Consider the following 13479-nt stretch of genomic DNA (forward strand, 5'->3'; position numbering starts at 1 on the left):
CTGTTTCATTCAAAAGAAATCATCAGGAAGCTTCCTGATGATTTCTTTTGAATGAAACAGTTCTAGTCCTGTAGAAGCTCCTTCTATAAAATAAATTAATTTACTCTGCTATGTATTGAGTACCTTATTTACTGTGGTTAACCCCGACTCAACCCGGGACCTACATATATATATATATATATATATATATATAATATATATATATATATATATATATATATACATATTTGGATTGTTTCATTTGATCTTACATAATTGTCACTTTCCTTCTCATTATTACTAACAAATGAAGAAACTACCTTTTCTTGCCTGTTACTTACTGACAGTTTATTTTATTGACCCCCCCCCCTCCTTCTGAGTGTCGATAAAATAGATGTGGACCTATTAGGCTAGTAAACTAAAATATAGGAAGTATGTTTAGTAACTGTTTCAACCTACCTCACTGAAAATAGTTTCTAATTTTATTTGGCAGTTGAATGATTATGATCTAAAAAAAGCTTTGAGCTATTAAAATTAATTACTCCGTGAATATTTATAAGAATGCTAGTTTAAAAAAGTTATATAAATTCATTTTGCAACAAAAATAGTTTAGTGATTAGAAGAAAGCCCTGAAAGGTGTAATTTAAATGTGTATAAGATTAAAGTTTTAATCAAAATCTTCGAAAAGCTACTAGGATGTTGTTCCATGTAGGGTAATGTTTTAAATACTAGTTATATAAAAATGCAATCAACAATATTATAAAGTGCTATTCTTGGTAAACTGATATTGACCTACACTGAGAACACTGAACTGTTAACCCTTTAGTGTTTAAATTATTCTGTTAAATGTAATACTTCTTCATTTAAATTCATCATCATCAACTTGAATTAATCATGCATTATCTTATAGCTTTGAGGTTTCAATAATGTCACTATTTATTTTTAGAGTCTCAATGTAGGGTAGGTGCTTAAAGGCTAGATATCGCCGGTTTGAATATAAAACATGTAAAATGTTTGAGCCGGATATGGCCGGTTTAAAAACTAAAGGGTTAAAAGGATATTCAGTCTAATTATAAAATTGGTGAAGCAAACAAATAAATCATTAAAAATAGTGTCTGCTTGTATAAATTGGGAATATAGGATTCTTTTAAGTTTGATATTTGAGCAAACTAATCAATGCAAAATAATGGTAATTTTGCAATAAACTTCTAATGGAAAGAGAATAATTGGATCTTTTACAATTCTACCAAGGATGACCTATCGAGTTTTTATTCCTCAGGTTCAATAAATTAAGTAGTTTACTTCATATCACACTATTACAATAACTCAATGTATAAAGCATTGCTCTCCTACAACTTCAGTCCCCAAGTCCCCACCAAATTGGCTAAGAATTATGAAACTGTATTACTAATCAACCAAATCATGTATGCAGTTTTATTAAGATGTCAACAAAGCTGTCCTTTTTATAAACACTTTCTTCTACATATTCTCCTTATACACACACACACACACACCTCTTATATTCTTTTACATCACTCTAGAATTCCATCTGATTTCATGTAATCAATCATCTCATCACATGTTGCACTTTGAATCTAACATTTGAGATATTCAAACATTTTTACCCTCAAATTAGCTCCTATGAGGTAGAACTAATATCAGAAGTGATCCAACCTTGATCATCTTGTCTTTTTTTAATACAGTGTCTAGAACCACTTTATCCAATATGTCCTTCCATTTTTCAGAATGCTATGGCGTGATTTGAAGTCAATTTAGTTGCTATTTCTAGCAGCTGAAGGGACCATTTAATGGCCTAAAAAAAATATTTCAATGTGTTGCATATTATTAGATAAGTTATGGAAACTTTTTTCTTCCATGTTTTCTGCTATTTTGAAAATTACTACATCTCTCTCTATATAAACGGCAGTTTGTCTGTGCGTTTTCTGTGTGTCTGTTTTCTCGTACCCTCACTCTGACCACGGCTTTCAACCGATTCTGATGAAACTTGACACACACATAGCCCAATGTCATAATTCAAAACTAACGCAGCGAAAATTTTGAAAAGTTCCCCCAGTTCTGAAAAAAATCGATAAATTCGACATGGGGTCGAGAATCAGAAACACAAACCACAGACCGTCTAGGGGACGCAACTCCACCTTTTTTAACTCTCAAAAAAAATTTACCATCATTTTTTTTTCCATTTTTTTGCTATTTTTTGGCTATAACTCTCTAAAAATGCTTTATAGTTATTTCCCTTACAAACCTGAGCAACGCCGGGCGATACTGCTAGTTTTAAAATAGTTTGATCCTCATTTGTCATTAGTTCCCATATTTGTTATGTTTATAATGTACATGTACTTAGGCTTCTAAAGCACAGACCTTTATTTCATTTGGAGTTGCAACATCTCTCTCTACTAGGCCTAGTATTTGTACATAAATGTGACATCAACAAATCAGTCAATTCGAAATGTTTTATTCTCTCAGAAAGGCCACCAAGTTTGGTGAGTGGGGTAAGTTGGTTGTACCGACTCCGGTATTCAACTTCATTAAGAAGACAAGATTTAAGAGTGAACACATCTCCAATAAATATTATATAGGCGCAGGAGTGGCTGTGTGGTAAGTAGCTTGCTAACCAACCACATGGTTCCGGGTTCAGTCCCACTGCATGGCACCTTGGGCAAGTGTCTTCTGCTATAGCCCCGGGCCGACCAATGCCTTGTGAGTGGATTTGGTAGACGGAAACTGAAAGAAGCCCGTCGTATATATGTATATATATATATATATATATATATATATGTATATGTGTGTGTTTGTGTGTCTGTGTTTGTCCCCCTAGCATTGCTTGACAACCGATGCTGGTGTGTTTACATCCCCGTCACTTAGTGGTTCGGCAAAAAGAGACCGATAGAATAAGTACTGGGCTTACAAAAGAATAAGTCCTGGGGTCGATTTGCTCGACTAAAGGCGGTGCTCCAGCATGGCCGCAGTCAAATGACTGAAACAAGTAAAAGAGTAAAGAGTAAAAGAGTAGTTCTTCATCATCATCATCATTGTGCTTTTCCTTGCTTGCATGGGTTGGATGGAGTTTATTGAAACAGATTTTCTATGATCAGAATCCATTCTTGTTGTTTTCACTTGTTTCCAAGTAAGGTAATATTTTCCCATGGCCAGATATTTACACAGAATATTAGAAGTGAGTGACACTGCTTGTATGATAGTGATATTCAGAATTATCCCACAATGTGAAGGCAAGGAGGCACAAGCACACACACATACACACACACATGATGGGCTTCTTTCAGTTTCCATCTACCAAATTCACACATGAGGCTTTTGGTTAGCCCAAGACTATAGTAGAAGACTCTTGCCCAAGGGGATACACAGTATAACTGAGCCTGAAACCATGTGGTTGGAAATCAAACTTCTTAACTACACAACTAATTGTTTCTTCAACAATTCCATGTAGTACTGTGAGCATTAGCAAAGGGGAAAGTTTGTCATAACTGCATTTAATTTAGAACTGGTATGGAGTTGACAGATTGTAACAATTCACATCTGACCATTGACTATGTCCAAGATTTGGCCTAGTCTACTAAATTATAAATAGCCCATATTAGTTTTGTACATAGTAAAACTCAGAATTTGTAGAAAGTACTGAGGCTCTGTATTGGTAACAATGATAATTTTTTTTACATTGATACAAAGTTTCAAACTTGAGAAGAGAACTTTTGCTCCAGAAGGATAAAAAACAAATTTGGCCTTGGTCAGTTTGAGCTTAGAACAAAGAAACAGAAGAAATATTGCAGGGTTTTGTCAGACACTCTAACAATTTGCTAATCCACGATCCTGGTGGTAACAACAATCATCATCATCATCATCATCGTTTAACGTCCGTTCTCCATGCTAGCATGGGTTGGACGGTTCGACCGGGGATCTGGGAAGCCAGAAGGCTGCACCAGGCTCCGGTCTTATCTGGCAATGTTTCTACAGCTGGATGCCCTTCCTAACGCCAACCACTCCATGAGTGTAGTGGGTGCTTTTTACGTGCCACCTGCACTGGTGCCAGGCGAGGCTGGCATCGGCCACGGTCGAATTAGTGTATTTTACGTGCCACCGGCACGGAAGCCAGTCGAGGCGGCACTGGCTTCGGCCACGATTTGGATGGTGCTTTTTACGTGCCACCGACACGGTCACAATAATAATAATTATTTCAAATTTTGGCTCAAAACCAGCAACTTTTGGGGAGGATGTAAGTTTATTACATGAACCCCATTAATTGACTGGTACTTATTTTATGGACCCCGAAAGATTGAAAAGTAAAGTCAAGCTTGGCAGAATTTGAACCCAGAACATAAAGACAGACAAATTTCCACTAAGCATTTTGCCTGGTGTGCTATCGATTCTGCCAGCTCACCACCCTAGTAACAATAGTAATAATAAAAGAAAAGTATTCAATAAGTTTGATTGCTATGAGAAGTAGAAAAAATGGCCACACCCTCTAGTTGAAATCAATAAAAGAATTTCAAACTCCAGGCCTTTTTCTTTAAACTACTGAGGTGACTATAGCCCAGATTATCAATTTCTTTCTCTCCTAAAAGCACCCTAAGTTACTGATACCAACTAATTCTCATTTGGAAATTCAAAAAAGAGTCCTTTGAAACAGGCAGGAACTCTCCATAATTGCTAAGTATTTCATTAGCTGGCATTTAAGAAAGGTGGGTGGCTTCTGCTAAACTGATTTTTGGGGGGAAAGTGTTTAGATTTGTCTTTTTTTTAATAAGGGGCAAGTCTTTAGATTTGTAGTTCGTCACAATGGATATTGGACTAATCTTCACTATAACATGTATCTTGAAACTAAAAATCACATTTACTATTAAACCAAAAACAGGCATAACATTTATTTACTGTTGAATAATCCTGCATACACTTTGTTGTTCTTTATTTCTTTTACATTTTCTTTTATTTTAATCTGAATTGTTGATTTCTCAAAGTCAGTCCTGATTTAGCACAACTGTGGTATTTAGAAGACATTGGACTACATCCATGTGTCCTTCCGTCTCTTTCAAGACGATAGGATAGTATTTGAGGGAGATTTGATTGCTATTTCTAGCAGGTGGTCTGACTCCATGAGGCTTCATTTCGAAGCAAATAGTTGTGTGTGCAAAAAGCTCATGTTTTACAAAATGTTTCCTGTAACACAAGTATATGCTCATAAATATTAATTACTACATTATTTTAAGTAGCTAACCTCTTATGGGTGCATTAATTTCTTTTGTGTGTTGGTTGCAAATCATGTGTATGCACGTACACAGAATGAAAGCAACAACCATGACACAATAACGTAATGGCTGTCATAGTTTTATCCGTCTGTCTATATATAGCCACTGAAAATTTTGATAGCCGACTGTATTTTTTAAAAACATTTTTTTTTTATAAGCTTTGATATATGTTAAGTGCTCTTAAGCATATTAAGATATGATTTTGTCAAGAGTAGTTTTCAGCTTATCTTCTTTGCGGTTTGATCAACTTCTTTAGATAGCTGTTTTCAAATTATTAGCCATTTATTAATCACTAGCAGTATCGCCCGGCGTTGCTTGGGTTTGTAAAGGAAATAACTATATAAGCATTTATAGAGAGTTACTTCTCTTATATAAACCAAGCGAAAATGCATTAAAAATGCGGAAAAATTATGGTAAATTTTTTTTTAAATCGTAGACTCATCGTAGACGCGCGCTAATACCCAGAAGGGCTTGATATGAATCACAACTATAAGATACCCGGTTTTGGTTAAACTGCACCGCAAAATGTGGGAGTAGTTAGGAATCTAAATCGTAGGAGACAGACAGCACACAACCTCACTTTTATATATATAGATAACCATCTGTGTGAGTCAGCCATGATATTTCTGACTTTGCACCTCCAACCCAAATTCTCTCAGTGTACGTGCTACTGTCTTGCATATACAAAAATGATGAAGTGGTCATGGATGGAATGCTTTGAATCACATGTTTACTTAGTCAGGACAGATTTACTGTTAAACAACAACACAGTCAAACTGTTGGGTATTAATTCATGATACCACCTGTATTTTACTTTTTAATCTTAAAAAGCTCCTCTGCTCAAGACAAATGGGAAAATTAATGGCAATTGAATACTTTCTTTATGTATTCAGGTTATTATGTTACTGTTTGAAAGAATTTTGTATTTTAAATTATGAGGAGTTGCTAAATATTGTTGGTTATTAAGTAAGGAATACTTGAAGAAGGGAAATAACTCTCATTAAGTGAGAAGAGACTCTTAAACAAAATGAACAAGTTATCAATTACATATGTTGTAAATTTTGTTTTGAACAGCCAAAGCAATCATCATCGTTTAACGTCCGTTTTCCGCGCTAGCACGGGTTGGATGGTTCGACCGGGGTCTGGGAAGCCAGGGGCTGCACCAAGCTCCAGTCTGATCTGGCAGAGTTTCTACAGTTGGATGCCCTTCCTAACGCCAACCACTCCGAGAGTGTAGTGGGGGCTTTTTACGTGCCACATGCACAGGTGCTAGGGGGCTCCGACATCGGCCACGATCAGTTGGAGCTTTTAACGTGCCACCGGCACGGAAGACAGCCAAGGCGGCGCTGGCAACGGCCACATTTGGATGGTGCTTTTTATGTGCCACTGGCACGGAAGCCAGCCAAGGCGGGGCTGGCAACGGCCACATTTGGATGGTGCTTTTTATGTGCCACCGGCACTGGAGCCAGTCGAGGCAGCGCTGGCATGCGACTAATTTTCATTTTATTTCTAGCAGTACCATCATGACTGTCATCCTTATTACAATTATCTGATTTCCCTATATAGTTAGGCAACTACAATATGCAATATAAATGTCTCTAAAGTAAAGCAGGCTTGTAAGATTGATGCTTAATTCTGGATCTGTAGTGTCAAATGGATGATTGGTGCTTGTGGTACAGCTTTAACTCATGTCTTCTCAACATATTCTGAAGCAACTAATTACATGTCTTGGAGACATATTGAACAGTTCTTATCACATCTAATTTGTTCCTTAGCTTTCTCAGAATTATTATTGTTGTCTCTCAATCCTTGGTGACTTTTTGTGGTGATTACACCATCATCATTTTAATGCCTTCTTTTCCATACTTGCATGGGTTGGATGGAGTTTATTATTGAGACTGATTTTCTATGGACGGATGACCTTCTTGTCAACAACCCCTCACCTGTTTCCAAGCAAGGTAACAATTACCCATGGGCAGATATATTTTCACATAATATTGAAAATAAATGACACTACTTGTATGACTGACAATTATCATTTGATGTCAAGACAAAGTGAGAGAGAGACACACGCACACACACACTATACATAAATATGACAGGCTTCTTTCAGTTTCCATCTACCAAATCCACTCTCAAGGTTTTGGTCAGCTCAGAGCTATAGTAGAAGGCGATTACCCAAAGTGTCACACAGTGGAACTGAACCCGTAACCATGTGGTTCGGAAGTAACTACAGCCAAGTGTGCCAAAGATTAGGTTTTCTCTTCGGGTGCCAGAAGACATTTTAGTCTTGATATCTGGCTGACTCTCTACAAAGCAAAGTAATTACATTAAAGTCTACTCACATATCTGTGAGTACATTGCTACTAAACATACAAATATCCTACATTACACCCAAAAGAAAGCCATCAAACTTACTACCAAAGATTCACTCACCAGCATGATTTAACCTCTGGCCTACAAATTTAATATTTCTTCTTTGCATTTATTTATTTAACAGTTATTACTAAATCTCTGAAATTACGCTTTGTGTAACATCTCAACTTAAGCTTACCTATCGCACACGTCTTTTCTCCAGTTGTCCTCCTCATTGTTTCACTCCTGCCCAAAATTCCTATTCAAGACTTTCCTACTCAGAACACATCATCATCATCATCATTATTGTTCGACCTTGGTCGAGACAATGGAATTTACCATGCTACGCCAGACTTCACGGTCCATCATGGCATTACGGAGGTCCTGTTGCTGGATGCCTGTATCCCTGGAGATTACATCAGGGTAGGAGAGTGTGCGCCCTCTGGTATTGCGAGTAGATGGCTTCCAGAGGAGAAGAGTAGAAATTACCTCTTTTTCAGCTCTACAACAATGTCCAGCAAACTGGACTCTCTTACCTTTCACAAGAGATGACACAGGTGGTAGTTTCCCATATATTTGCATTTTGGTTGAATGGCGCTTCCACGAGAGATTTTGAGCTCTCATAAGGAGGCGAGTGTAGGTTCCATCCAACCGCCTCTCAAGCTTCTTTGATAACGTCCAGGTTTCTGAGCCATATAATAGAATTGGTTCGACTGTGGCTTTGAAGATTTCAAGTTTGAAGTCTCTACTTAGATTTGATGACCAGATCTTATGCATGTCATTACAGGCTGACCAGGTCATACCCTTTCTAGTTAGAAAGTCTTTTCCAGATGATGATATGTATGACCCAAGATATTTGTAATCAGAAACCATATTTAAGGGCACATTGTTGAGAGTATGGATGATGCAATCAGAACACACTCCCTATTATTAACTGGCAGAAGTTAAGTCAGACGTCAGCTACATTGGCTTCACTTATCTGGAAAGACCTGCAAACATAACTGGCTCTCACTCCTACTAAATAAAAAATAAGATTGCCTTCATGTAAAGATTTGCGTGTATTCATATAATTTTTTTATTCAGTTTTGACAATTATTCTATTGACTCTATCAATGTGTATCCATAACAGCATCAATAAAATCCATTATGTAAATCACTGGATAATGGAACCATCACACACACATTGGCAAGGTGAATGGTGGCTAGTTACTAATCAGTCACTTATCTTCTCATCAATAGTAGCCTCTTTTTTTCTTTCTCTTTCTCCATTGTTATTATTTCATGGCTGTTGCCAACGATACACTAATAACTGTTTGAGATTTCTTTCGTTTCTAGCTTCTTTTTTTTTTCCCCCATCAAAATCTTAATGATACTGCAATAAAATGTTATTGGAATTTTATATTAGACTATCTCAGAATTATTAAGATGTGGGGTAAAAAGATTGTGTGACCTCCAACCTTTCTTCAAGAGCATTAGTGACATAAGTAAAGTGAAATCAAACCCAATGCTCTCTGATAGATTTAGCTTGCTGAAAAACATGTTTGTTACTACAAGAACATTCACCAGCCAATTTCTATTATAACCGAATCCCATGGTTTATTCACTACTGTAATAGTCGATATAGTTATAACACTATTGCTGCTCTCCAGCATCAGCAGCAACCTCTACTGTTGTTAGGTACGTTATGTCTTACTGTCTTCTTTTACCTATTTGTCAGATTCTTAACGACCTTCTGTATAGTTATAATTAACAAATGACCTTGTGGCAAGCTGCGTTAAGTAGAAGATAAGTTTTCAGAAAACCAAGTCCATAAACTGGTTTTTCTTTAGCAATTGAAATCAATTCACTTATTTATACCGCTTATGAAGTAGAGATGAACTGGTCACAAGTTCAAATCTACTGCTATCCTAACATAATTTCATAGGTCACCTAGTTTTCTAGATGATATAAGATGGAAATAGACTGGCATCCTAAACAAGGAGAGATTATTTACTTCGCACTAGGCTTTCAAAGGACTTCACAGAGTTTAGGAGACATAATACATACACTTTCTTTTTCTCATATTTTACATCTACCACCTCCTTTATAATCTTGTTTCTTCTTTAATGTATCTATTTTCCCTAAAGTATATCTCTTTGTCTTATCTGAACCTCCCTCCATACATTATACATCTGTTTCTCTTTGCCTACATCACCCTCTGTTCAAACAGCAATAAATTTATTAATGAGCCTGCACTAATTGTCATTGTCATTTTATGTCAATTATTTTCTAGTGCTGGCATGAGTAGGACAATCCTCAAAGCATGGATTGTCATGGTCGTCCTTCATCTGTTTCACCAACAGCAACAAATAAAACCAGCCAACCTTATTGTTCTGTATGTCTTACTTGGGTACTCCAGGCACCAGATTGGTTTCTATGTCCACTCTACTTCTTATTCAGAGATACTGCCTTTCTAGACGGGTGGCCTGTTATGTGGCATGCAAAGTCTATATTTCATTTGCACATTCTGTTTTAAGCACAGTTTCTATGATTTGATGTTTTATCTATCTACAGCTACATTTGCAATATATATTGGGTGCACTTAGCATACTGCAGAGTGATACAATAAAGTCTGCCTAATACACATTCGGTATATAGAACGGTTTCCAGATGCCCTGGCTTTTATTTCTAATAGTTAGGTGAACTGGGGTATATTGAAATAGCTGTTCTTTTATGCATGTAGTGGATTGGAAGTCAAGACTGTTGCTTCAGTAGTCAAACATCAGGAAAGGTGGCATGGTATCTAAGCAGAAAAAAATGCTACAGACGTCCAGAGTCACCATTGTATTGGCATCTGTCAAATGTGTAACAAAACATTTTGAGACAATAAGGATGATTTCGTGGTCATCATCCATATGAACAGACAAACAAGAAATCATCTACTAACATCAGGAAGCTTGCTGTATTCAGTTGCATGTAGGGGAACTGAGGCAGCAAGCAGCACTGGTGATAAGGTACAGGATATTGACCTGAGCTGGCACTCTTAGCATCTTCATAACTGAATCTTTCTCTCTCTCTCTCAATTACTAAAGTACCAGACAGCTAAGAAAATTAGTAAGAATTTGTGGAGTTGGACCACTAACCCAATAATAATGTTTAAACATTACTACAGCTATTGTGAGGACAGCTTATATAGGACGGGGTAGGGCATAACAGGTTAGTTTTTCCAAAATTTTGAAAACAATGTCAAATAAAAACCAACATGTAACAGTTGGCGCAGGAATGGCTGTGTGGTAAGTAGCTTGTTTACCAACCACATGGTTCCGGGTTCAATCCCACTGCGTGGCACCTTGAGCAAGTGTCTTCTACTATAGCCTCGGGCCGACCAAAGCCTTGTGAGTGGATTTGGCAAACAGAAACTGAAAGAAGCCCGTCGTATATATGTATGTACATATATATAAATATGCGTGTGTATGTTTATGTGTCTGTGTTTGTCCCCCTGGCATTGCTTGACAACCAATGCTGGTGTGTTTATGTCCCCGTTACTTAGCAGTTCGGCAAAAGAGACCGATAGAATAAGTACTGGGCTTACAAAAGAATAAGTCCCGGGGTCGAGTTGCTCGATTAAAGGTGGTGCTCCAGCATGGCCGCAGTCAAATGACTGAAAAGAGTAAAGAGTTAACATGGATTTACAATCTCAAATGAATAAAATGATTCTGATAAGCACTTCAAATGAATTGGGAGGCTATTTTGAATGCTCATTTCATATATACATAATCATATTTGAACTACCTTTGTATCTGCTCCAGAACCTCTTGCAGATGGAGCACTCAGCATCTTATTCCTCTGAATCATCTGCACTATCATAGTTTTGTCACACTCTGCGTTACCTGTTTTATGCCATTTTGGAGCAAGTTACCCTCTTTCCTTTCCACTCTTAGACTTTTGTTGTTTCTTTGGTGTATTTTTACTTCTCTTTTCCTCCTTGATTCTATGTAAATATCAGTAATTACACGAAACAATGCTATTAAATCACTTTCAGATACTGGCACATATCTGTAGGGTGTGGAAGACTTCTTTAGTTCTTCTTCTCTTCTATTTATAGAAGTCTCTGTGCTATGTCTTAAGTGACCCATTATACCACACTTTTGAATTTCCTTGACTTTCAGAATTTTCAAGGATATTTTATTTATTCAACATAACATAGGCAAAGAAGACACTCAGAACATACCTCTGGTACAAACGATCCAAATATACAGTTCTTCTTGTAGCACCATGAAGTTTTGTTTGACAATTAAAAGTTGGTTAATCTAGTGACTGAAGTCTGTGATCCAGAACAACGAACTTGAAAAGTAGTCCGAAGAAAGGATGGTGCCATAGTGTCATGCTTCCTGTTTTGGAGTTGAGAGAAACTGATAAATATCTGGCAAAGGACTCAATATGCCTCTCCTTCCCTATTGTTTGTGTTTCGGCTCCTTCACAGTTGAATGGCTCGTGATTGGTAAGGATGGGCAGTCTGAAATTTGTTCCAACAACCTGGAATTGTCCAAATTTTACAAAACAAACTTCAGCTTACCTACTTTAAACATAGGGAAAATGTGTAAACAATAAAAAGAAAGACAAAAGGTAATTGTTAATTGTGTTGAATTTTCAGCCTATCCTAGAAAACAAGCATAAAATCTTTCAATTTGCTTTTCTTCTGTACAAAGAAATACGATTTTGTTAGTTGACATAGTTCTAGCAGTTTTTATCCTTCTTTTTGCCTTAGTGCTGTTTCCATGACTTCCCAATACAAAGCTTACATTTATTAAATCTTTACAATAGGCGCAGGAGTGGCTGTGTAGTAAGTAGCTTGCTAACCAACCACATGGTTCCGGGTTCAGTCCCACTGCGTGGCATCTTGGGCAAGTGTCTTCTGCTATAGCCCCGGGCCGACCAATGCCTTGTGAGTGGATTTGGTAGATGGAAACTGAAAGAAGCCTGTCGTATATATGTATATATATATATATATAAGTGTGTGTGTATATGTTTGTGTGTCTGTGTTTGTTCCCCTAGCATTGCTTGACAACCGATGCTGGTGTGTTTACGTCCCCATCACTTAGCGGTTCGGCTAAAGAGACCGATAGAATAAGTACTGGGCTTACAAAGAATAAGTCCCGGAGTCGATATGCTCGACTAAAGGCGGTGCTCCAGCATGGCCGCAGTCAAATGACTGAAACAAGTAAAAGTAAAAGTATATATATATGTAAGAACCATTTTTTTCTTGGCTTTTGATGTGTTTGGCTTTTATTTCTTTTCTAAATTGTTTTCTTGACGTATAACACTGTTATTTTCTATGTGCAAAACACTTTTTAAAGCTTATGTTGCTTCTGTTTTCTCTTGTTTCAACAGACATTCTAACAAAATGAAAGCTGCTTTGACGTGTCCATTTTTGACCAAGTTCTCTGTTAGTTACATCCGCCAGCATGCACCACAGGTGCTAAGCAACATCAACCATTGCCCTTATGCTGGCAGTATTTCTCATTACTCTTCAAGTCTGCAGCAGCAACTTGAGAGTGTTACTGTTGGAGGTAAGTCACATCTAAATCATTGTGCACATACTCACATACTGGGATGAAACTTTTTCATAATAATAACTAGTTGATAACATTAACCGTTTAGCATTCAGATTACTCTGTCAAATCTAATGCTTATTTATTCACCTTGTTTTGAATCAACCATGCACTGTCTCATAGCTTCAAGATTTCAATAATGTGATTGCTTATTTTTCAGAATCACATTGTGGGATAGGTATGAAAAGTTGGATCTGGCCAATTTGAGCATAAAACAAGTAGAATATTTGGGCCGGATATGGCCAGTTTGAATGCTAAAGGGTTAAACAATAAAG

The 13479-nt window shown here is 37.1% G+C and overlaps 1 protein-coding gene across 6 annotated transcripts in view; it reads left to right on the forward strand.

Annotated features, from left to right (window-relative positions):
* LOC115212743 (5-aminolevulinate synthase, nonspecific, mitochondrial) overlaps positions 1 to 13479 on the forward strand; it is a 127930-nt gene that overhangs the window by 79139 nt on the left and 35312 nt on the right. For 5 of the 6 annotated variants that reach the window (XM_036504303.1, XM_036504305.1, XM_029781401.2 and 2 more), the window contains exon 2: positions 12984 to 13162. In XM_036504303.1, coding sequence (XP_036360196.1) covers positions 12997 to 13162 — 166 coding nt within the window. In that variant the 5' untranslated portion in view covers positions 12984 to 12996. Of the gene's footprint in view, positions 1 to 4957; positions 4970 to 12814; positions 12820 to 12983; positions 13163 to 13479 lie in introns of those variants that run through there. The other variant, XM_036504304.1, reaches the window with a different exon arrangement.

Source organism: Octopus sinensis, linkage group LG6 (assembly GCF_006345805.1).
Source record: "Octopus sinensis linkage group LG6, ASM634580v1, whole genome shotgun sequence".
Lineage (NCBI taxonomy): Eukaryota > Metazoa > Mollusca > Cephalopoda > Octopoda > Octopodidae > Octopus > Octopus sinensis.